The following is a 26,310-nucleotide window of genomic DNA, read 5'->3' as shown; positions in this document are numbered from 1 at the left end:
GCCGGGGTGCGGGCAGGGTGGCGAGAGGCTCCCAGGGCCGGGGCCCGGTGGGTGGAGGGCGGGGGTGTGTGTCTGCGCCCAGCCGATGAACTTGGTTTCTCAGTCACAGTTCCCGTCAGGCTTTCGGGGTGGCTGGTTCCCTTCCCTCCTCTAACAGCCCTTGGAGGCACTGGGGAGTTGGGAAGGAGGAGGCTCTTCCCTCTTTGGCGACTGCCTTTCGAGCCCCTTTCAGGGGCAGGATGTGATTAAGACTTCACTGTACTTGGTTTTTCTTTGTCTGGCAATAATTGTCCCTTAGTTGAGATTTCCTATTGGAAATTGACCTTTGCGACCCATGCATCACCCTGTGGCGCTTCCAGATAGGAGGAGAATCCCCTTGGATGCAGCAGAAAGTTGTTTATGGAAATCTGATTCAAAAGCACGGTGTAGCAACAAGCTTCCGTTGTCCAGAAAAGATTTCTGTGCAATTGCTAGGATTTGAAAGAAATTTTTACTGCCTTGCTAAATACATGATCCGGTTCTGGGATCGGTGCTGTCACTGGTCGCGCTCACTTGCTATAGACAGTGACAGTGTTTGAGAAAGCGTTGGAGTTTTTGGTGGTGTCTCAGATCCTTACTAATGCGGAGTCCTTTGAACCTTAGCCCTGTTAACAAAGCCATATATTCAATAAATACTGTGCGGCAAATAGGTCAAGTGGCAAATGAGTTTTAAGAGGTTTGCTCAGTCTCTGTCTGAGGTGGGGAAAAAACTGTCTTGTCCATGCCTCAGTCTGTCAGACAAGAGAAGCATAGAGCAGTGCAGGTAGTGATCAAGAGTAAGTTACAGTGCAAATGTCTCATGTACAGCGCGTTAACTTTGTAGCGTGAATATACGGGAAAACTGCAATAACTAAATATTGGATTTAAAAAATCCTAATGCATGTAGTATCGAATCACATTCTTCCTGAATGTTTTTGTCCCTTTTCAAGGTCATATGCTAGAAAAAGATAAAGGTTTATTTTAAGCTTTTGCTGAGTAACATGGGCTTGTGAAACATGTGTCTGTCTGCAGGTTGAAAAGTGTGGTTTAGAATTTTTCTACTTGGGAAAAGTAAAGTTGAAGCAGCAAATCACTGTCTTTAAATTAAATTACATCCTTGTGAATGTAATTTAATGTTTTCATACGTTTCTAAATTATAATTATGTCATGGGGTTTTTTGAGACTAAAAAACCCGTGTTTCTTTAAAAGTTGTGACTGCTCTGTATTTTCACTTTCTAGCAAAGTGCGTGTTTCTTAATTTCTTTCTTTTCTGTCTTTTATCTTGGTTTGAAAAATACGGATTTTTATTATGATAATTTGCATTAAGCAGAATTTTACTGGTTTTCATCAGGCTTCTGAAAGGAAATACTGGGATCATTTTAAGATTTTCATCTCTAATAATAATATGTGTCTCTACAAGTAGATTCTTTGCGGTCTGACATTCATAAGTGTAGAAATAAAGCTGAATCATATTTTTAAAAAGGGATAAAGGATATAAAAACCTGTCCTTTTTTTAGTTCTAATCACAGAATTCCATAAATTACAATAAGGTTTCCAGCTACTTGAAATAAATGTTTTGCAGTCATATGAAAATAAAGTTTCATATTTCTTAAAAAAGAGATAGTTGTTTGTTTTCCTCATGTGGGAAATGGAGGCAGTGTTAGCATCCTTAGCGTGGGCATCAAGGCATTCTCCGTTCTCTGTCTTTTTCTCTCCACTTAATGTGTTTTATCAAGTAATTTCCAAGGTTCTTGCTGATGTTACCTAGTGAAGCTGGCTTCTATTTCAGTTTTAAAATGGTGTATTTCAGCTTAGATTGGAATTCTTGTTAGATATAACCTGATCCAGACACAAACCTTTTTTGTCCTGATTTAACTGAATTGGTTAAAACTAAACTGAAGGTCCTCTTTTCTGTAGGCAGGTCTTGATCTTTTGAACTTTGGTTACTACACCTATTTCAAATGATGCTACCCTTTCATGTCAGTATTGCGTATGGCTGTATTATCCTCCCTCTTTTTGCACTTTGAAACAGTAGTTGCTTTACGAGAATCAATGTTTTTCTGATCCTCTGAATGGAAAAGGTTTTGGAAATGGATTTCCTAGCTTAGAATGATCCGTTATCTGTCCTAGTCAATTCACAGTCCCTATTCGTGTTTTGGTACCTCGTGCAAGTGACCTTGGTACTTTCCAGAAGGATAAAACAATCAGATACCAAATTGACTGACTATGTAAATTTAGTATACTATTTTGGTATCATATCAGATATATTCATTAACTTTGTGAACAAAACTTACCTATTTGACAATAGGTTGTAATATGTTGAGATATATTTTCTGCCCTTTCATGATATAAAGCCTGTAAGAAACATTTTGTGGAAAGCAAGAGCAGTCATAGCTGAGTTGTGACTACTGATTTATGGTAGTTTAAACAAGAAGTTGCTTTGTGTTATACAGTAGATGGAGTAACTTTTGAGTTGTTAACATGCAGTTATTTGGACATTGTGATGCTTTGCTTAAATGATGACTTTTGTGATAATTGTTAAAAAAAACCAATGTGCTAAATTAGATACTTTTTTATCATTATAAGATTGTCTTTCTGGAGGTATAAGCTATATCGGATAACATGTGTTTCTTTTTCTTAGAACCGACACAGATATACAGATTTCTACGTACCCGGAATCTAATAGCAGTGAGTAATTGGTCTTTATCACTCCTTTACTTTGGACTTGCAGGAAATTTTAATTAAACCATAACCTTTTTCTTTTCTTTTTTTTTTTTTTTCCTTCCTCTGCAGCCAATATTTTTGCACAGGACTCTCACTTACATGTCCCACAGAAACTCCCGAACAAATATCAAAAGGTAAGATCATTTTTTGAAAAGTAATCCTAAAAAGTTAACAAAGTAGCAGAAGTCTGAAAAATATTGGAGGGTGACCTCCTCTTTTTACGAGGTGTGTAAAACATGACCTTTTCTTTTTGAAGAATTAAAAAATGCATAAATCATGTTACAGTTGATTTCTGAGACCCAAGAACTTCTCTGCTACGTTAAGGGGGTGTGTGACTTTATGCTTGTGGCTTCTGTTGAAACTGGGAGTACTCGAATGTGGATAATTATCTGCAGAATCCTAACTAATTCTCCCATGTTTGTTTTCTGTTTTGGGGGAGAACGTCTTAAAAAACCAAACAAAACTGTGTAATGTCTGAACTCTTGTAATCAATGTTGCTTGATCATAATGATATGAAACATTCGATTTTAAACTGTAACCTAACTGCTTATTTAAGAAAGAAAAACACAAAAAAACCAAACAAAACTTTTGGTTTTGTTAATTAGTCTTGGAAAGATCCAGTAATTATTTCTGTAATTATTTTAAAAGCTGAAAAACGAAGGAGGTCAGTTTATAGGATTTTACAAAAAATCCAGCAAACACTTTAAAAAGGTTGCTTTGAACTGGATACATCTGAGAAATGGGCTCCAGTTTTGCCATTGCAAAATAGTCATTCCTGTCATGTGAGGTGCTACAGCTGCACGTCAATAGACTTTAAAATATATAAATACTGCAGAGTGAAAAGTGCAGTGTACATTATTTATTAGCAGAATCCTTTCAGTTACTTCCCCCCTCACTGAAGATCATTTGTTACACTTTGGATTTTTTTGTAGCCTGAACACTTATTTTAAAATATTTTAACGCTAAAGATCTTATCACTTGGAAACAGTTGCTGTGGAACTGAAATACTTAATCATGAACGCATAAGGAATAGCAATAAAATCAGATTATGCTGACAAATCTAATTTAAACTATATTTGTATCTAAGGAAGGTAGTATTTGAATGATTTGTTGAGCAATAGAATTTGCACATTTTTATTTAAATTAAAGAAGCTACACTAGATATTCTTGGATCTCTTTGATATTGTTTAATGTTCTTGCCATTAGCTTTAATGCGACAATATAACTTTTTCTTAAAACTGAATCCATAATGTACAACTTCAGGTACTTAGGACAGATACAGATCAGATTATTTTTTTTTTAAACTATAAGTTGCTGCTTACTGTTTTTTTACAAGTTACCAATGTAAATTGATGGCTTATTTTAAACCAGAGCAATGCCAAATTCTTAAGAAATAATGTTCAGGGTGTTTTTGTTTTTTAATTTATTTTTTTTTTAACTAGAACTGTGCAACAGGAGGTTCTTGCTTATAACTTATATTAACTATATTTGATTGAATTCGTATGTTTTTACCTGAATCTGTTTCTTTGGATATCTGTTGTAGTTGCTGGGAAACAAGAAGTGGTACTTTGCATGTACATTGTGTTATCCACTGTTCCAAATTCCAGTTCAAATTCAACTGCACAAGTAATGCTTAGTTTCTCTTTGAAACATACTGATTTTTACTAGTTCCCTTAATGCTTTGTTTTAGAGCTGTGATTTTGGTTAGTTGGTGTTCTAGTCTAACAGGCAGATTAATAGCCATTTCACTCACTAGTTTTCTGACAATGCTGACTTATTGAAATCATTCTGGTAATTAGGTCTAGGAGGATTAAGTAAAACATTTCAGTAGGTTTTCTTTATAAAAACACAATAACGCAACAGAAGTGAGCTAGCTTAGTTGAGGTGAAAAAACAGAAAATAATTGCAAAGAAGTGTGGTGTTCTCCCCGGGTTCCCCCCTCCCACCTTTCCATGGTCTATCTGTACTGTGGTCCTTCTCTTTCAGCCTAGTTAAAACCACAAAAGTTGTAGTTTAAAGGTAGTTTGGACTACTTAGATGTAGTGGCAGAACAGTCTCAACTGAACTTCCAGAGGAGGTTAGCAGGATAGTTGTTTGCTGATCTGTGCTAGTAAATGTTTTCAATTGTGCACGAGACCTTAATTGCCATTCTTCATTCAAAAGAAATGCTTAAGGTATGCGATCCTGTTATTCTGGTGAAAAAGCAGCTTTAAAAGAGGAAGAGTATCTGAACTAGAGTAGAAGATCTTCCTGAGGCCTATACTAGGAAAAAATTATGTACCTAGCTTCAGTGAAAATGTTAGTAGAGTTCTCTTTGCAAAGAAGTATCTTTCAGAACTGCATCATTGTTTGTCTGCTTGTGGACTGTGACTGTACATGTATATTTATTTATTCCCATAGAACTTCTTAATTCTGCCATTTTTAAATTGCTGATCATTCTTTTGATTGCCATTTCAGTAAATAGTATCATATGTAAAATATAAAGAAGTTATGTCCAAACTTTATAGAACTTACATATCACAATAATAGTTATAGCTCCACATCTTTTATCTCTAGCTCTGCGGTAGTCTGAGAAAAATGCCAGGCAAATATATCACTTGGAGGTAGGGAAGTAAAACTGCATTTTTACCAACAAATTATCCCTTGTTGTTGGTCCGTATGTTTAATACTTAGAAAGTGTTTATAAAGACCAGAATGCTTTGAGTATAGAGAAATGGTGATAGGGAATAAGTTAATGGCCATGTGTCAACTTGGACTACAAAAGTATTGAAGTTGCTGCTTATCATTGGAGAGGTAATATGCTTTGGTCAAGTGATACTTGATGGAGAACTGAAATGGGCTTTCTGCCTGTGGGTCTGTCTTCAGGTTACTATATTATTAGACCAAATGATGGCGTTGGAAAGAAGTTACTAACTGTTATTAGAAGTTGCTTCCCACACAGTATTTGGATAAAGGAATAATTTTTTTATTTATTGGCAGAGTAATGGCATGGTGTGATGTGACTTCTAGTACTTTGTTAATTATTACTGTGCTTGACTGGAATAAGAGTGGGTGGAGAAAGGAATGCGCAAGATGCGCATACTTGTAGCACAAGTAAATGCTGTCTTGAAAATCCTGGGTGTTGGGGATGGTTATTACAAAAACTTAATTTTGTCTGTTATGCATGGGAACATGGTAACATAAAAATAGTAATTCAGTTTAAAGGAGTTTCTGTAATTTTTTTATGTTCTTACAAGTTAACTTCAAAGGCAATAATTTTGATTTAATGGGTTTTTTGATTGCTATTTTTAGTTTTTCTGAAAGATTTTTTTAGGAGGGCTCTTCTTGTGACTAACCTGAGTTTGAAATTAGGAAAGGTTGTTTCATTGTTCTTTTTTGATCAATAATGCTCACAAATATTAAATGCAAGCTGTGTCAGATATTAGTATATTTTATGAAAGATTGTTAAACTTTCTCCCATTCCTGAAACATGTTTGTCTCTTAGCTGGTTTCTGGCTCATATTGCGATTATGACATAACTTTGATCTAGAGCTGTTTTAAGCAATTCTTTAGTCTGAAGAAAGCCTCCTAAAGATAAGTGTACTACTTGTTGTTCTGCAGAACCATGGCTGATTTTGAAGAGTTTGGGCAGAGTGTGCGCAGAGACTTTTTTACCTTAGAATCTGAAACTTTCAACAAATTCCTGTGTTCTTAACATCTCTTGCTTTAAAGCTGAGCGTTTCAATGTTCATTTTGATAATCCCACATTTTCGTGTGGTCCTTGAATCTGTCATCTGTGTGGACTTTAGTCTGAATAGAGCTTTGAATCAGTGACTGTTTGCTACACAAATCATGATTATTTTTCTCCTTGTTATCTGACTGCAGCCTTGTACTTGTGTAGTGTTTCTTGTCCAGTGCTACCATTTAGCCACCATGTGATTTGTAACTAAATCATTCAGATGCATTACTTCCCCAGAGCATGTCGTTGTTGTTCCCCCCCCCCAAGAAATCCAGTATTTGGCAACAGCTTATGTTCTTCTTGGTTCATTTTTCTAAGGTATAAATGTAAAGGAAGGATGCCCTCACAGTTCTTGCTTTGTCATCTAGTGTAGTGCAGTTTTGTTGGCATCTAGGTCCAAGCACTAATTTTCCTTTAAAGAAAAATTGAAAGGCTATTCTGGAAACTATTGAGTAACTTCTGTTCATGAGGGAACTTTATTTAGCAGTGAACATTAAATTGTATGTATGGTAGAACAGGCTGAACATATGAGCATGAACAGACTGATGTCAGAATTATGGAGAGAAATGATTTGAAGTGATTATTTTCTATGACATTGTTGTCATTGGTTGTCGTCATCATCCCCTGTTTCCTGTGAGCATGCTCTAGAAGCAGCTTCAGAATTTGTTGTTCTTTGTATTGTGTCCATTTAATATAAATTTGTGGAGAAAGAAGGGGTTTTTTTATAATTAGATTTTTAACTGTTTTGTCAGATAAGATTTTAAGTGTTTTTCATTATTATTATCAAGATTACAATAGTAATGACTGAAGAGCTGAGGCGTAAATTCCTAGTAGGTATAAGTGTCACTAAAATGGGAAGATTTTCTTTGACCAAAGCTGAAATGTGGTTAGACATGTTCATTGCAAGGTTTGCATATGGTGCTGTTAAATGACACTTCTAATGAGCATTAGGATTACTTCTGAAAGGTCTGGGTTTAATTCTTTGTATTATTTTCATACTGCTTGAGAAGCAGGATTACAGTTGTGTCCCTAAAAAGGTATAAAAAGGGTGCTTTCTGAACAGAAGGCTAAATTTTTATACATAGACAGTTTAAGATTGAAAACCAAGTCAAAATTTAGACTGAATAAATTTTCTTGTTATATGTTATGGGAATAGTGGCTATGCGAAACTATTCTTTCTGCTTTTTCTTCATAGGAAAACATTCAAAGTAGATGACATGCTATCAAAAGTAGAGAAAATGAAGGGAGAACAAGAATCTCACAGGTACTGTCCTGCATATATGTATTTGTGTATGTATGTACAAATGAACACATGCATGTGCTAAATCAAAAGTATTTTTGATTGATAAAATGAAAGTGATGAAGAGTAATTATTAGAAGCAAGGTACTTAGTGTTTGAAATGGTGCTTTCAGAATCTTAAAATGTGTGTATGTGTGGTGGTTACTTAAAAACTTGGAGAAAAGCAGTATCAGGATAAATTTTCAATATTCATCATGCTGTCTCTTCAAATGTGTATAGAAGCCTCAAATAGGTATTTGCCTTAATTTTTTTTTTAAGATTGTCAGTTATGTCAGTAACTAATCTGTGTGTGCTGGAATTAAAAAAAAAAGGGCAGATTTGGGAAAATACCGTGAAGTTATATTATTTGGTGTTTATGTGGTTGTATACTTGCTATTTTTAACCTTATGTTCATAGTTACATTAAAAAAAACCCCAACCAACCACAACAAAAAAAACCAAACCAAAACAAAAAAACCCCTGAAAATTCTAACAGTATTTGAAAGATCTTACCCATCTCAAGCCATAATAGGGTAACTAGTTATAAAATGTTTTCATTAAAGGCTGTAAAGCTTACAGTTTTCCCTTCTAATTTTCTTGTGAGAAGTATTGCATGTTCTGAGATTTTTCTTGTGGTCTGACCCCACATATATCTCATGTTGAACCTTTGCATAGTTCTAAATGAATAACAGTGTTCCCTCTTTAACAAATAGATAATTTCAAGTATTAATCCCATATGAAATTGTCATTTGGGGGCGGCTTACTCTGAATTCTAATTGTGAAATAGTAATTACCTTTATACTGGTGTACCTATTGGTTTTGTCATGTTAATTTTCTTTTTTTCCACAAGAGTTTACTTTAAATTATGTAACACACTTAAATGTTGGTTACAACTCGTATTTTACTAGGTCTCACTACTGTGCTTCAGAAACAAATACTGAACTCTTGCTGAATTTGACATTGTACTTGGCAAAAGTCAAAGTTCGGCAGAGATGTGAAACTTGGGAATGATGCATTTCAGTTCATTTTCATCTTAGCTTGTCTTTGTAATGATGGCAAAGAGAAGGCATAGCAAGTATGCCTGGTCTGTTGTTTCTTGATGCATTTCCTAGTGCTGAAATAAAATGGTATGAAAAGCTTATTCACTGAGAAGTGATATGGCATACAATGTGTTTGTGATGCTTGAGTGCAACAGATGATGACCATAACAATTTGTTAAAAATTGTATTCTTTCTGTATGAATTAGTTAAACACCTAAGCTTTTTGTGAAAGTATGTATGATGGAAATGAAGCAATCCATTGTAAGACTTACAGAATAATTTTGTTCTAATCTGTACAATTCAGTCAGAGATCCGTTCTAGTCCTGCAGGTTGGCTTTGTGTTCTTTTTTGGTAGAAAGACTGTAGATAATTTGCCAATATACTTCTATTTAACATACTGAATAGATGATGAAATGCAAAGCATTCTGGAAATTTTAAAACAAAACCAGACATTTTAAAGACTAACCTACGTTGCTGGAATGTGTGAAGACCTGTTGAGGTATTTTTTTGCTTGCTTTTTTAACCAGCTGTTCTTTTTCCATAGTGTTTGCAAATAATTAGATTACCTCTGAGGCAACCATGCTAGATAGAATTTAGTCTGAAACAAATTTGTAAAATTTGTGTTCTAAGAGGTTTTATAGATTTACTGTATATTATTTTTCTTAATTATCTTTTGCTCCATATATTGTGGATACTTGCTAGGTAAATATTCCCTTTTTAAGGATAAGGACCATGTTGAAACCAAATAGTCAGAATATTGATTTGTGTGAGTTTTGTGCTTTCAAAACTATTAGAAAACATACTTTAATCTAGAATTGGTCTGGAAAAGTAACATGGATGCATGATGCAAGTTGGTATAGATGCAATCTTTTGAATGCTCAAGCTGTTGGGCACTTTGACTAATCATCTTGGTGCTCTTGGGAATGTTTGTGTTTAAAAATAGATGTTGAATGTCAGGTTGTATCTTCCTGAGAAGTCAGTGAAGGTGCTCCAAGTTGTATCTGGTGTTCTAGTGTAATAGATGATATTTTGTTCAATACTATGTACTTCAGAAATACTACATGGTTTTGAGACCCATTTTAATCAAGGTTCTTGAATACTTGCTTTAAGCTGAAATGTGTTCTGAATATAACAGTTGGAAATAATAGGGGTCTACGGTCAGCAGAATAGTCTAGGCTATGAGTTGCAGCGTGGTGAAACAAAATAGATGCAATTATTATTTTGATTGCATATGTTATGGATGATAGGGACTTGATGTGACTGATAATCTTTATTTCTAAGGCTGTAGCTTTCCCATTGTAAAGACTCTGCTTACCAAACTTAAAATACTTGTTTAAAAAAAAAAAATCTATTCCAAGTATATGGTTCAGGCTGAAGTTCTAGAAAATATCCATCAAAACTTGTCTCTTGTTGATGAATGTCTAGGAAATGTGTTTGCCTCCCTGTGAAGGCAAGATCTCATGTCCTCAGACAATGCCCTTCTACTGTAGTGTTTAAACCTCTACTTTGTTGGGTTTTTTGAATGTTATCAAGTCACAGAATACATAGAGAGAATCAGTCTGTAAAGAGAAAACTGGTCTACAACTTTGCCTCAATTGCAGCTGCTGTATCCAGGCAGTTTGCAAGTCAGAAAGATGGACCGCTTCATTACAAGTTCTGCCTCTTGTGTAGGCCTGTCCTGAACACCAGTGAATAGAGTGGAATGGCTGCTGTGAGAAGAAAATACTTCCTTGTTCTAACATTTCCTTTCTTTTTTCTGTTTAGCTTGTCTGCTCATTTGCAACTTACGTTTACTGGGTTCTTCCATAAAAATGGTATGTTTGCTAATTCATTCATTATACTGTTAATTTGTATAGCACCTTTGAAATTAGTATTGATCTTTGAGGGGAATATTGGAATATTTTGAATCTCTGCTGTTTGGATGAAGATTTTAACTTGTTTAAGTTCAGACTGTCCCATTAGTTCCAACACTTTCAATAACACTTAGCATAATTGTAACGTTAAGCAGATAAGCCTTCCGGGGTTTTAGTCAAAACAGTGACTTTGAGAAATACTTCAAGGCATCATCCATTCAAACTGAAACAGACCTTGAGGAGCTCCTGAAGAAAGTGATTTTATGGGAGTGTGTCTTTGGTGTATTTGAAGTAGCTTTAAAAAAAACCCTCAGCCTTCAAATAGTTGGAAGATGCAGTGTTTTTTAATTTAAAATAGAAGCGTGAGAATAAATTTTATCAGGTAGGGCCTAGAAATGAGGTAAAGGCCATGTCAGCGATTATAAAAGCAACGGAAATCATGTATTAGTGATTTGCAGTCATTCTATTGCGTCTTTTATCCACATAAGGCTTAACCTCTCAAAATCGGAATATTGGATTTCCCAGACCAGCACGAAGGGTTCTGTTCCTTTAACAAAAGCAGAAGTGACATGCTTTGTGCTGTATGGGCATGGGTAAATTAACTGTCTTTTTACTTCCCTGGAAAAAACCCTAGCTGTTTATCTATTAAAATAAAGCGGTGTTTCTAATTTTTCAGTTAAAAATATTCTGAATGGCATCTTAGTCTTTGGATGTAAAAGCTAATAAAATTCATGTAACAGGTTTTGTACTTTTTTTTTGGAAGTTAGGTTCTCTTAAAGTATCTTGTGCTTAACCAGATCTATTCAGTAAGATGTTTGAAAGTTAAAGTTGCAAATGTCTAGATTTCAGAATTGCTTCTTTATTAAACTGTAATATTATTTTGAGAAAGTTCTTCAAATCTGTAGATTAGGAACACGCTGCTTCTGGAACTTCAAAATACTGCTGGTCTCAGTGGATAGCATTCATCTTGTTTCTGCTCTGAGGAACTTCATGTTGTATGTTGCTTTTGGTATTTATGCTGAGAAACCACAAAAGATAAGGAGTTTTGGGGCAGCTGGTGATAAGAATAGATATAAAGGTGGAGGAAAGGGTATGCAGATGTGTCTTAAATTCAAATATGTAACTTAAAAATCTATTCCTTCTGGGACAGTACATAGTAGTAAACCTCACATATGGAACTTAAAATACCTAGTGGATAGGATAGTGGTTCCATAGATTTTGCTGGCAGACCTTGCTTTTCTATTACAGTGTGGTCTTACACAGATATGGGCTGTAGTAGATATTAAAGATGTTAATATATTTGACTTTCTGTGTGTTTTTGAATGTTTAGACTGCACAACTCTACTGGTAACTATAAAAACCTTTCACTTCAAGCAAGTACTACATACAGTGAAAGCCTGATGGTCATTTGTACCATAGAAAAGGATATCACTAACATAAGTGATGTATGCTATAGTGAATATTAAATATAGAAAATATTTAAATTAATGAACCTGGCACAATAAATACGCTTCTTGGTCTGGATATAAATTATGTTAGAAACTCTTGAAACTGAGAGGGTGGTGGAGTTTTTGTTGGGTTTTCCTCCCTCCCCTGAGTTGCTGTATTTGCTAAGAAGATTTCTAAATTCTCAAGTTTACAATAAAAAAAATAAAAATCCTTTGTTTCATAAAACTGCTAGTGTCTGTAGATGAGTTACCAGAACACTCTCTCAACTGAAACACATTAAGCTTGTTCAATGTGGATATGCTATCAGGAGGAAAGCAAGTGAGGAGACATGGGTTATGTTGTCTTTACTATGCTTTGCTCTTTATATCTGATGAGCATAACAAAGTATTTCATTGAATGTCAGATTCTTTGTGACATGGATGAAGGTGAAGCCATTGTGCTTTTTAACTTAAGCCCATAATGATATTTGTAAGATTTTAAAAGAGCAGAAATAACTTCTTATAGATTCACTCAGTTTTAGCTGATCATTGTTTTTCAGAATTTCTTCCACAAACTGTTTTTAACCAGATATATAATCAAGATTTATCTTTCTTTTCTTTTTCTATATGAGGGCACATTTCCAGATAAACATGAATTCACATGATGAAAGGTTCTCTTACTATATAGTGAAATTTATTTTGTAAGGCAGTTCTTAATTGGCATTGCTGATCATACTGCTGGTAGTAGCTGTTTTGAAGATTCCAGGCTCTAGGAAATTTATAGTGCAGAGACTGTGAAGCCAAGTCTTATTTTCTAAGATTTTTTTTTCCCCAGGTTTTTTCCAAGAGTCCTTTAACAGCTATTGTGCATATACTTAACCTTGAATAATCTTTAAAGGTTTTTTTTTTCATTTTGTTTTGTTTTCCTATCCGATAGCACCTGGATCTTAAGTTTTGATGCAAACCAAATTCTAGGTTTGCAAGCTGTACAGAAAAAAATTATAGGAAATAATTTGACTCATCTGTTATTAGTGTGTTCTGACTTTCCTTAAACCTACCTGTATCATTTTTCTCTGCTATAAAATGGTTTTGGCAATGCCAGACGTAGCAAGCTTACTCTTTTAAACATTGGAGATCAGTTGTGCTTTTTAATCTGCTAGTATTAGAATAGTTAGGATAGGATATATTCTCAAGTGGGAATTTGCAGTAAGTTTGGGGAGAATTGAAACTTAGAATTTGACTAGAGGTCTTTGTGCCTGGAGGTACCTATGGTTAAAAAGTAATTACAAGTGGATTTACACCATTGAATAAATCTTCACTTTTTCAGAACTTAAAATATTTTTCTGTTTAGATAAGCCATCACAAAACTCAGAGAATGAACAAAATTCTGTAACCCTGGAAGTACTGCTTGTGAAAGTTTGCCACAAGAAACGAAAGGTAAAAATTATTTGACAAACTATTAATATATATTAAGGCAAAATGTTTACCTGATTCTGGAACATCTAATTAACATTGCCATGCAACAAGGTAATGGTGAAATGATGCTTCTGTTGAGATTAATTTAGTCTTTAAATTTAAGAACTAAGCTGTTCAAGTTGGTTTCTATTGACTGGGTAAGGAATTCTTAAGAAGCAAATATATATATATATATATATGGATTTTGCTCTGCTTTGTGAGAAATAACTGGAAATTTAAAAAAAAACATTCAGCTTTCTTCATTGAATTTAGCTTGCTTGTGAGTCAGATTCACTCGTGAATTTCAGTCACTTCTATTTTTACTTCAATTTTTTTGTATCACATCATTAAACTATTAATTCTGTTGTGATGTCTAGAGGCTTAAGTAAACCAGGCAATCACAAAATCATAAAATAGTCTATGCCTTTTAGAGTTTAGAAATAAAAAGGAACAAGTTGTAATTGTTTTGAATTCCCCAGTTATCTGCCAGGTCTTGTCTCTTTCCTTGCTTTTTCTGTACCTATGTTTTTTACATCGATCATCTCAATTACTGCAGATTTTAGCTACTATGAATCATAAACAATTTTAATCTTTTTTTTTTTAAGCATCTTTGAATTTGCTTGCTGTTTTAGCTATGTTTGTTTCACACCAGTTGGCAAATTATCTTCACAGCTATGGGAATATGGGAGGCTCAGTAATACATGCTGTAATTTTTAACCAAAAAGGGAAAGATTTGCAGTCAGAACTTTGTGTATATTGCCTAAGAATGTTAAACTGTTTTGACATGTTTTTAAGAGTTAATATTGTTGTAGCCAATTTTGTTACTTGGTGTAGTATGGATAAATATTGTAAAAAGCAGGAGGTGCTGATGGTTATTTGAAATGTTTTGCTGCAAGTTTCATGCTTAGGCCATCTTGCCTTGTTTTTCCAATACTACACAGTGCTCAATGATCTATTTGAGAGATACTGAATACAATAAATCCTAGGTAAGTGGTTCTTTATCTCCCAGATAGCGCAAAGTGCACTTTGTAATATTGGAAGGAGAAGATAGGAAGCCCTTGAAATATATATATAACTAAAACATTTAATTTCTTTAGGTAAACAGAATTAAATTACTATTAATGACTGTTCTACAATCTTTCTGAGTGCCTCATGTTAGTGTTAATTTAATCACTTAGAGAAAGATGGCTGCTGCCAGAAGTGGTTATAAAATGCCAGTTTTATTTACGCTTTCAAATATCTGTTTTTTACGTTTAAAACCTGGGATTGTTATTCCAGATTTTTTTATTTACATCATATTTTCAAAAAGATGTCAGGACAAGTACAATTCATAAATGATATAAATTTTAACACTTAATGTCTTTACTTTGTATTCTAATAACCTAAATGTTAGCTTTCTTGTTTTCCTACAGGATGTCAGTTGTCCGATAAGACAGGTTCCTACAGGTAAAAAGCAGGTGCCTTTAAACCCAGACCTCAGCCAAATAAAACCAGGCAACTTCCCATCACTTGCAGTTTCCAGCAATGAGTTTGAACCAAGCAACAGCCATATGGTGAAGTCTTACTCATTGTTATTCAGAGTAACTCGCCCAGGAAGAAGAGAGTTTAATGGACTGATCAATGGTGAAACTAATGAAAACATTGGTAACTTCAGTCTTTAAATATGTCTTTACAAGGTTTAGCCTGTAGACGCATACACAGTTGTCTTGATGTGCAGCATAGGTCATACTCTGAAAAGGGCCAGTAATAGATGAGTGACTGAATTGACTTTCATTTGTTTTCAGTCTTTTTCAAGATGGGGCTAAAATACAGTTGGTAGCTAGAAAGTGTCCTTCTACTTTTATGTAAATTTAACACCAATTTTTACTAATGTGTGATGGTGAAGGTGTGAGGCAACACTGAGTGTGAATAAAGTAAGAGAGCCCTGTGGTTGCTGTGACTATCATTAAACCTCCAGCAACACCAGAGTCAATACTACTCAGCTGTAGGTGTTATCATGGTTTCTCAACAAAACTAAATGACTAGCCAATAAAGAAAATACCTTAATAACAAACTTTTAAAAAGCTATTTTCTTAAACTTATCACACCACAAATGTTACAGCCTTGGAGAGTGCATGTAGAATGAAAAACTTTCTTTCTCACTATTTTATAGCTACAAGAGGAAGACGATCAAATCCCAGATTCTTTATGCTGGCAGAGTAATATGACTAAACTGTGAATATATTTGAACATATCTAAAATATGATTACTGTTAAGCTAAGTGCTCTTTCTCTTGCTGTTGAGCTGTTCATTAAATACTATGTCCTTTTCTATTGTATGACATATCTGACAATCAACAGCCTGTTATATTTTACAATTGCGTAGAAGCTGTTTGTTCTCTTGAATTTGTGCTTATATAATAACTGAATACCATATTTGTTATGTACAGATGTCAATGAGGAGCTTCCAGCTAGAAGAAAAAGAAACTCTTCAAATCGTGAAGATGGGGAAAAGACATTTGTAGCACAAATGACTGTATTTGATAAAAACAGGTAATATTATTTAAAATAAATATTGTTTCTGTTAATTGCTAGGAATTTGTTTAATATTAAATCTGTTCTTTATTTTCAGTATTGGCTGTCTTTGGCTGCGTTTTTAGTTGGTATTTACAATAAAATCTTAGGCTTGTTGTCTTTAAAAAAAAAAAAAAGTCTACAGGTTTCATAATGCACATTTTATACTGAGACCTGTTCAGTGACAATTGTAAATAATTCCTTTCCATGAACTTGAGTATTGTCCTGGTTAATCTGCATCAGTTTGTCTGTTCCTTGTCAGTGTTTTGACAGATGTAATTTCTGTGGTTCTGTTAAAGATCAGTGACAGCATAATTAAAAAGTAAAACAAACAGTCTCTGAAATACACTTACTGCTTGCATTCTATTTAGTGGCATAATTTTCTCCATGCCTAGGCTCTTCCTGGTGCAGTCACAGATCTTTTTCTGCTAGCACCTAAAGAAGACATTAGTTCTCCATTACTACAGTGAAATCTAACAAGTAGTTAAGATCGTAATAGGCTTACTGTGTCGTGTAGTTGAAATATTTTAATAATTGTTATCTTGACACTACTTAATATATTTTAAAGAAGGTGGAGTGGGGTGAACTCACATGTAGCTATAGCTTAGAGTAATCCAGATAGTTCAGAAGATAAGTAGCATACCATTTACCAGTAAGTGAACACTGTAGTTGTTTGTCCTGCAGAAGATAATACCAGCAACAGCTAAAATACAGTATATGAAAATAAGAGTTTTATCCATGGCAAATATAGATCCCAGGTGGAGGTAGGTATTTAGATAATTGCTTTATTAGTAAAAATATAAATATAGCTTCAGGAAAAAGCTGCTTAAAACATAGCTCCAAGTGATTCTGACAGAATGGTTGTTTATCCAAATACAGTTTTAGAAGTCTTATATTTTGAATAGTTTTTTTTTTAAGAAATGTCTTTCTTGAATCTGTATCTTCTTAGTCTTGACAGTATTTTGTTCTTTTCTATTACTTAATTCCACTGGATAACTTTAATATGCTAAACACAGTATGAACCCTTAGGTGGTTTTGTAGTCATGATACATAAGCTAGGACGTTTTCAGCTGTGCTGCTGTATAAGTGACACTGATTTGCAGCAGAATCCATAACAATTTGTATTTTTTAAAAAATATTTATAATTCTACTTTATGTGGAAAGCCATCTTCAAAATATAAGTTATTAACTTGATTAATTATTTGTGGATTTTTGTAAAGTATAAGCTATTCATTTATGTCAACCTCTTGAAGTTAGTGTCTTCTGTTTGATGGAGAAATTGGAAAATAAGTTATTTTACCCAGACTCCAGGCCTGGGAAAGTATTATATTATTTATCATGCAGATCTAGGAAAAGTATTGTCCTAAGGCCATTATCTTCTCTATCTATATGTTGGGGTTTTTTTTACCTTTTGAAGCTCTTGCTGTTCTAAATAGAGTAACTGATGAAGGAGTTGGTGGTTTGCAAGATGCTGTCAAATAGAACAAAAGGTCTCTGATGGCTTACTTGGTGTGTTTATAACTTTATTCTGCTGGGATACTTCTGCTGCAATATAGTTCACATGTAAAAGAAAAAGATAGGCTGTAGTTTACCTGTTCTAATATCTCACTGTAGAATCCTGAAGGGTCTAGAAACAGAAACAGCCTTTTTCTGCAAGACATAATTCCCAAGTTCAAACTGTGTAACTGTTTGCGTACATTCACATGGAATTTATCTATTTAGCAACAACTCATTTATTTTGAATGATGCTTCTGCAGCTTTTTATCTGTTGTCAGGAATTCAGTGCCATTGCTTCAGAAAGTAATGTCTCAAAACAAAAACTGCAAAATCTCAGGAAAGTGAGGTTTTTATTGTAAATTGATATTACTTGCTGATCTGTGTTGATATCTTTGAAACACACATATCCATGAAACATTTTCCTGTGACTATAGCTTTGATTCACTGCTTTTTCTTTTTTGCTTCTCCTGTGCTGTTCAGCAAGTGGCAACAAAATAAAGCCATTCCAGTAGAAATCAGAATTTCTTAAGCTTCACTAAACAAACTGCTACATAGGAGGAAGCAGGGTGGGATAGGGAAGAAAGTGAAAATGTAGTATGTTGCTTAACGTATTTGAATTACCCATTCTAGTCCACGTAAAGCAATTTTTTCTTTGCTTTTTTGAGAATGTCATAATTTATACTTGTTATGTTGAAGTCCTCTTAAGGTTACATCTGACATGGTTCTGATACGAAGATAGGATTCTTTAGTTTTGGCGGCCTGATTAGAGGTTATATAGGTTTTCTAGAACAGACTAGTTATTAATAAAGCAGGAATAAATAAGAGATGATTGGGAGAGGGTATCGTTCTGTTTGGTTTTTGTTTCTTCACAGGAAGATTCCCATCATAGTATTAATTTTGTATTAACAATAGCTTTCCTACATCTCTTGGAATCACTTGGATGGAGGCTTTTGCTTTAATGTTTGGCATTAGGCAGCTTTTTCATTATGGATGGTGTTTACCTAAGATTCACACTTAGTTGCCAAATAAATTTGCCTGAAAATCTGCCTTTAGTTTCATGGAAACTTAGTTACTATGAAATATATTCTACATTTTAATATGCAAACAATAAAAATGAGCTGCTTTACTCATAACACATACTTTGTCTTGACAGGCGCTTGCAACTTTTGGATGGGGAATACGAAGTGGCCATGCAGGAAATGGAAGAGTGTCCCATTAGCAAGAAAAGAGCAACATGGGAAACAATACTTGATGGGAAGGTATGGATTGTTTTAGTATCTGAAAGACCCATCATCACTTAAAATGGTCTAGATTAAGGTGGAACACAATTCGAAGTGCAGTCAGTGGCTGTTTCTCTGAAAATGGATTAATTTGAACAGGAAATAGTACTTCTCTTTCAGGATGTATGGACATAAGTTCTAATTTAGCTCTCAGTTTAGGAAAGCTTTGGCTATACTAGATCATTAATACAAGCAGATGTTAACTACTATGTAGGTGTGGCAGCTGGCTCCTTCAATGACTTTTGAATTTGTTTTATAAAATCAGGCAAATTAAATAGAATCGTAGAATCATTCAGGTTGGAAAAGGCCTTCAATATCATCGAGTCCAACCATCATCCATGCCCACTAAACCATGTTCTGGAGTACCTTGTCTACACACTTTTTGAATACCTCCAGGGATGGTGACTCAACCACTTCCCTGGGCAGCCTGTTCCAATGTCTGACAACCCTCTCAGTGAAGAAATTTTTCCTAATAGCCAACCTAAACCTCCCTTGCCGCAACTTGAGGTCATTTGTTCTCATCCTGTCTTCAGCCACCTGACAGAAGAGACCAGCACCCACCTCACTACAACCTCCTTTCAGGTAGTTGTAGAGAGCGATAAGGTCTCCCCTCAGTCTCCTTTTCTGCAGACTAAACAGCTCCAGCTCCCTCAGCCGCTCCTCAAAAGATTTATGCTCCAGGCCCCTCACCAACTTGGTTGCCCTTCTCTGGACACGTTCCAGCAACTCAACGTCTTTCCTGTAGTGAGGCGCCCAAAACTGAACACAGGACTTGAGGTGTGGCCTCACCAGTGCTGAGTACAGGAGAACAATCGCCTCCCTGCTCCTGCTGGCCACGCTATTTCTGATACAGGCCAGGCTACCGTTGGCCGACTTGGCCACCTAGGCACGCTGCCAGCTCATATTCAGCCGGCTGTCAACCAGCACCCCCAGGTCTTTCTCTGCCGGGCAGCTTTCCAGCCACTCTTCCCCAAGCCCGTAGCGCCGCATGGGGTTGCTGTGACTGAAGTGCAGGACCCGGCACTTGGCCTTGTTGAACTTCATACAATTGGCCTTGGCCCATCGATCCAGCCTGTCCAGATCTCTCTGTAGAGCCTTCCTACCCTCAAGCAGATCGACCCTGCCTCCCAACTTGGTGTCGTCTGCAAACTTGCTGAGGGTGCACTCGATCCCCTCATCCAAATCATTGATAAAGATATTAAACAGAACCAGGCCCAACACTGAGCCCTGGGGAACACCACTAGCGACCCACTGCCAACTGGATTTAAACCCATTCACCACAACCCTCTGGGCTCATCCATCCAGCCAGTTTTTCACCCAGTGAAGAGTATGCTTGTCCAAGCCAGGAGATGCCAGCTTCTCAAGGAGTATGCCGTGAGAAACAGTGTCAAAGGCCTTGCTGAAGTCAAGGTAGATAACATCCACAGCCTTTCCCTCATCCACTAGGCGGGTCACCTGGTCATAGAAGGAGATCAGGTTGGTCAAGCAGGACCTGCCTTTCGTAAACCCATGCTGACTGGACTTGCCATGTGAGCGCTCTCAAGACAAACTGTTCTGTAATCTTCCCCGGTACCAAGGTCAGACTGACAGGTCTGTAGTTCCCCGGATCCTCCCTCCAACCCTTCTTGTAAATGGGCATCACATTGGCAAGTCTCCAGTCCTCTGGGACCTCCTCCGTTGACCAGGATCGCCGATAGATGATGGGGAGTGGCTTGGCAAGCACCTCTGCCAGTTCCCTCAGTACTCTTGGATGGATCCCATCTGGTCCTATAGATTTGTGAGCGTGCAGATGGCGTAGTAGGTCACTAACTATTTCCCCCTAGATTAAGGGGGGTATATCCTGCTCTTCATCCTCGCCTTCCAACTCAGGAGGCAGAGTACCCTGAGGATGACTGGTCTCCGTATTAAAGACTGAGGCAAAGAAGGCATTAAGCACCTCAGCCTTTTCCTTATCTCTGGTGGCAACGTTCCCTTCTGTTATCTGTCTATCCATTAAAGGATAGATATTCTCCTTGGGATTCTTTTTACTGTTAACATACTTGTAAAAACATTTTTTGTTGTCTCTTATGACAGCGGCCAGATTGAGTTCTAGCTGAGCTTTTGCCTTTCTAATTTCCTCTCTGTATGACCTAACAAGATCCCTGTACTCCTCCTGAGTTGCGTGCCCTTTCTTCCAGAGATGATAAACTCTCCTTTTTTTCTTGACTCCTAGCAAGAGCCCTCTGTTCAGCCAGGCCGGTCGTTTTCCTCGGTGGTTCGACTTGCAGCACATGGGAATAGCCTGGTCCTGAGCCATTAAGATTTCCTTTTTAAAGAATGTCCATCCCTCCTGGACCCCTTTGCCCTTCAGGACCGTCTCCCAAGGGACGCTCTCAACCAGTGCCTTGAAGAGGCCAAAATTTGCCTTCCTGAAGTCCACAGTGGTGGTTTTGCTAACCCCCTTCCTTGCCTCACCAAGAATTGAGAATTCTATCATTTCATAGTCACTAAGCCCAAGACGGCTGCCAAGCATCACCCCTCCCACCAGTCCTTCCCTGTTTGTAAACAGTAGATCTGGCAAGGCTCCTCCCCTGGTTGGCTCACCTACCAGCTGTGTCAGGAAGTTATCTTCCACACACTCCAGGAACCTCCTAGATTGTTTACTCTCTGCTGTGTTGAAATGTTTGTTATTATAATTAATTCAAGTTGGACAAATCAAAAGGAACAAACTGCAGAAGCAGAATATTTTGGGGAAAGAAAGAGGAACCCAAAGCTTTCATAGGTGTGATCTTACACACATACCTTAAGAGAATGCTCTTGAAATTTAGTGATGAAAGGAGGAGGGTGTGTCAGTGTAGGAGAAGGTGGTGTGCAGAGAGAAATTGTTGACTAAGGTGAATCAACACTTGGTGATACAGTGAATGCAGGTGACTGTATGCACTTACATAGCCACATGCTTCTGTGTCCTGGGAGAGTATCAGTTGTAAGTGACTGAGGAGAAGAATATGAAAATTCTAGATGGTTGCAAAGTAGTTGTGTATCAACATGATTATATAATTATGAAAAAAGCAGAGACCCAAAGTATATAGTAAAAATATAGTTACAAGCTCTATAATCCTATTCAGCCTTTACCTGGAATACCGCTTCTGATTCTGTTAAACTGTGTTCAAGAAATTAAAATTGAAAAAGTTAGAAACAGCTTTTAGGAAGATCATAGGAGGAGATCCTCTGCGTGTAAATGTACTAAAAAAGATATATATAAATTGCTGTAACTTTATTAAACTGAAACAGGGATGTGGTTGCTTTCTGTTGTTGGGAGAACGTGAGAGAGGTTTTTCATGCTGGAGGTGCTACCCCAAAGAGAAGAAAAGTCACCCAGATCTGATAAGCACACGGTCATTGGTTTTCTGTTTTTGCAATAGCATTTCTGTAAACTAATGAGGCCTAAATATAATAAAGAGCTTTTAAGATAGAATTCTGTAATCTCATTGATAAATTGAAGGTATGATACTTGATAATAGGAGTTTGGATTCAGGTCTCTTCTGTATCTTTATTACTGTCAACTTGATAAGTAAGTGGAATATAAGAACATATCTACAGGAGAATATTACAATAGCATTTTTACAGCAGACAGTGGTACAGTTTTAAAGCTTGTGTATTAATATACAATACTGGACTACAGAATTAGAAGTAGGTGTGAGTAGAAAGAGAAGTACATTGGCAGCAGGCTGGTGGGTAAGTGTTGTTTTCTTTCTAGTCAGGGCCCATGCTGTTTACTGTTTAGTATTTTACAAAGATCAGGATGTGCATGAAGTGGTTGCTCAGTAATGTGCCGGAAACTGCATAGTCGTCCTCTTCAGCTTTTTTTTAGTATTTCTAAATGTGTATGCTTATGTTGAAAACACAAGGACTTCAGGTGATTAAAAAATTGTATCTGTTCCCATTCTGTGAATATTTTCTCATGATTGTTTTTGTATATGGGTAGACACTAATTCTGCTGTTTTATTTTTTTATTTCCTCTCCCCAGAGACTGCCTCCATTTGAAACATTTTCTCAGGGACCTACACTTCAGTTTACTCTTCGTTGGACAGGAGACACAAATGATAAGTCTACAGCTCCTATAGCTAAGCCTCTTGCAACACGAAACTCTGAAAGCCTCCCTCAAGAAAACAAGCCCAATTCTGTTAAACCTACTCAGACTATAGGTAAGCAAACTTTGGTTTTGCTGCTGAATAATTATCTCCTTAGCACTTCTGTGCTTTGGGGTTCCTGACTCATTGGTGCAACTGCTTCAGGTAATCTTAAATGTGAAAAAGCGAAAATGAATGGGCTTTGTTATATCCCATATTTTATACATTTTTTTAAGGTGCGTTTAAAAGCTAAAAATGATGGAGTCTTTGACATAATGACAATATTGAAGTGATTATATACAACGTGCATAAATCCTGATGTGAAATAAACCAGGGAAGAAATCTGTGAATAGGACTTCTAGGGTTGTCTGTATTGCTCTACTCATTTTAATTACTGTTTTATAAGTATTTGGATTTATAGTGTTAAGTTCCTTTTTTATGCTTTGCAGTGAAAATAGTTTTAAAATTTGTCTATCGGATGATACATTTAGCTCTTGGAAAAATGTAGCTGCTACTGTGAAATATGACTGAAACTGTTTAAAATATTGTATATTACATTGCATGTTTGTGGTGTAAAGGTAACTCAGGTTCTTTAAGAAGGTTTATGAACTAGCACTAATCTCCTTGATACATAGTTTGAAGTCTAGGCATGGTCCCATGATGGAAGCACAATATACTTTTTTTTTATTCTTTAGCTGCATTTTCTGCATATTCACACAAGTTAACAAAGATTTATGTTTGGGCCTAAAGGTTTTTTTTTCCTACTTTTATTCATTTTGGACAGTCTGAGGTTGTCTAGATAGAATGCGGGCTTACAGTTAGTACTGTCCAAAAATAGTTTCTTGCTCTTACCCACACAGAACTATTACTACAATGTAAGGTAAGTCTGTATTTGTTATATGTAAATTAATCTGTATGTATTATTGAACTAGTTTCTCCTTAGTCATCAATTAATGTTAAGAGCCTTGTAATTTAAAACTAAATGCTTTTTAAGTTCAGAATTTTTCAGTGTTCTGAGATGTAACTGGTTTTGTTACCCTTCTGCAAGTTAGTTCCTATACATTCTTTCCAGAAGAGTTTACATATTGTCAAACTTTGTAATCAGCTTTGAACTTTAAATATATACCACATTAAAAGCAGTAGTGGGTAAACTATTTAAAATTGGGTTACTTAAAAATGTTTCCACGAAGCAAGGTTAAGTAGCATGCAGTTATCTTGTTTTTACTTCTTTGCTTGGTTTGTATTTAATGTAGTAGTGCCACTTCTGTGGTGTCATTGAAAATGTAATTACCATTGTAATCTGATCCACTACTCTGAGATTACATAATGTCAGAAACATTAATGTTGTCTGCTAATATTCACTGCAAATCTAAAATTACAGGTTTTGTTACCTTAATGTATCCCATTGCCTATTTAAACACGTTAGTTCAAGAGCTATTGAAATGCCTAGAAACTGCCTGTTCTGCTGTTGCTGCTACAAAAAAGCTTGTCTTGTGAAGCTCCTGAATATAAATATTTATCCTAAATTTACGTTGGTGACTTTAAGCACTATTTTAGAAAAACTTAGTAAAATGTCCTTTGATATTTCTGTAGGTATATGTTAAAAAAAACAAAAACAAACAGGTATGTGTTCCAGATCAGTTTCTTTATCGAAGGTCTTCCAGGAATATTTCCCTTTACGTAAGGTTAGCTAATCTGTATCAGTGCTGGGTCTTACCTTGAAAATTTCAATGGACTTAAAAGGTTTGACTCTTAATAATTTTCAAAGAATGTGTGATAGCACACTTTTTAATTCCTGCATGATGTAAAAACATTAACAGACACATACTTGCTGTGAGATGTTTTGCAGAAGACTGTAGTATTAAGATACATATTTAGATATGAAAAACAACCCCATGATTTTTTTCCTTCTTCAAGAGTTGTTTAGATCTTCTTGCAAAATACTGGGATAGCTGCTGGGGTGGAGGTAACTGGTTGTATACTGCAGTCCAGTTAACTGAAAACTTCACAAAGTGATGCAGCTGTACAGCAGGTAGCATGCTATTTGATTATAATTATATCAAGAAATTTAAGCTTAATGTAGTTTTAAAATTTTAAAATTTGTGATTAGTTCAGTTGCTTAATTGCAATTTTGTTAGTAGTTTTTAGAAAACATCTTTCTTCCTTGCTGTCCCAGAGCTTACCTCAAAAAAGCCACTACTAAAATACTTTTTGACACTAGATAGAAAAGACACCTTTGACCATTGTGTACTTTTTCTTTTTTTAATAGCAGTTTCCTGTCTCAGGGTCATGTTTAATCTGAAACTCCCCTTTGATTACTTAGTGGTAGTGGGGGCTGGCCTAGATACTATCTTTCTTTTGTCTCCTTCACAGTTGTTTGTAACTTTGGCCTGGAATGTTGTGTTGGCAGGTAGGGCCCAAGGACAGCTGGAAAACTTAAATTGTGCAGAAGGCAACAGGCTGTTCCTGTTGTTTAAACACCTATCAACATACCTAGACTCTTGACTGGCACCTGATTCACTTCAGAGTTATCAGTATTTCCAAGCTTGTAACTAGATCGGGACTGGGTGATTAAGGAAACTTCTAGGTCCCTGTTACAGAAGTAATTATCTGGAGTGTAGTAGTTCTGTCTCTAGGCTTAGTCTCTGGGGTATGTAGCCAGGCAATTTTTTGTAAAGAGTTGTCTTGCTTGGAGTTTTGGGGTTCGTCTATGGTAGTGCATTGCAGAATTTGTGCAAAATGGTATTTCAGTCTGATTTTCTGTTGGATATGTAACTGTGAGGTTTTGGAGCTGTGGTAATGATAGCAAGGGAATGATTATTATGAAAAAAAATACTGCTTTTCCAAATGTGCCTTTTGTGTAGTTGTATTGCAGTATATGTTGGGAAACTTGATGGGTCAACAATGACTATCTCTGGTGAGACTTTCTAAGAGTGGCAATTCTTTCCACTGCTTTTAGAGCTTTAGTGTGTAGTAATACAAAAGTTAAAGCAAGAAAAATTTCACCCCTACCTGTGCAGAAGCCACTGTCTAGAATGATCCCTAACATCCTCAGCCAGCCTACAGACATCTTTGTGTTTGTAAGGAGTACAAGAATATTTAAATAAGACTGATTTCTGGTTTCTGATTTGAATATTTTTGCCTTAGCTAGGGATTGCAGACAGTTAGGTTTCTTAAATCAGGATGAATGGCTGACACTTAACACACACAAAATTGATGTAATTTCCAGCAGAAGAAAGGCAACAGAAGCAGAGTAGTAGTTGAACTTTTGCTGGAAAAGTTGTTCTGCTTTCTCTTTACTTCCTCATACCAGACCTCCTTGTATCTTAGAGTTTCTTGGAGACCTATATTGTAATTTG

General features: G+C 36.0%; 1 protein-coding gene across 1 annotated transcript in view; it reads left to right on the top strand.

The window, feature by feature from the left end:
* The first annotated feature begins 2,640 nt into the window (after window positions 1–2,640).
* The window catches only part of SUZ12 (SUZ12 polycomb repressive complex 2 subunit), a 34,169-nt gene continuing 10,499 nt past the window's right edge, over window positions 2,641–26,310 (top strand). Inside the window, exons 1-9 of the mRNA XM_010578656.1 lie at window positions 2,641–2,706; window positions 2,812–2,876; window positions 7,656–7,724; window positions 10,543–10,592; window positions 13,410–13,495; window positions 14,926–15,157; window positions 15,942–16,044; window positions 18,716–18,821; window positions 22,849–23,026. Coding sequence (XP_010576958.1) covers window positions 2,641–2,706; window positions 2,812–2,876; window positions 7,656–7,724; window positions 10,543–10,592; window positions 13,410–13,495; window positions 14,926–15,157; window positions 15,942–16,044; window positions 18,716–18,821; window positions 22,849–23,026 — 955 coding nt within the window. The remainder of the gene's footprint in view (window positions 2,707–2,811; window positions 2,877–7,655; window positions 7,725–10,542; window positions 10,593–13,409; window positions 13,496–14,925; window positions 15,158–15,941; window positions 16,045–18,715; window positions 18,822–22,848; window positions 23,027–26,310) is intronic.

The sequence above is a fragment of the Haliaeetus leucocephalus genome, unplaced genomic scaffold (assembly GCF_000737465.1).
Source record: "Haliaeetus leucocephalus isolate CR32 unplaced genomic scaffold, Haliaeetus_leucocephalus-4.0 Scaffold646, whole genome shotgun sequence".
Classification (NCBI taxonomy): domain Eukaryota; kingdom Metazoa; phylum Chordata; class Aves; order Accipitriformes; family Accipitridae; genus Haliaeetus; species Haliaeetus leucocephalus.
Note: the sequence above shows the minus strand (reverse complement) of the source record. Positions and strands in the feature narration are given on the sequence as shown.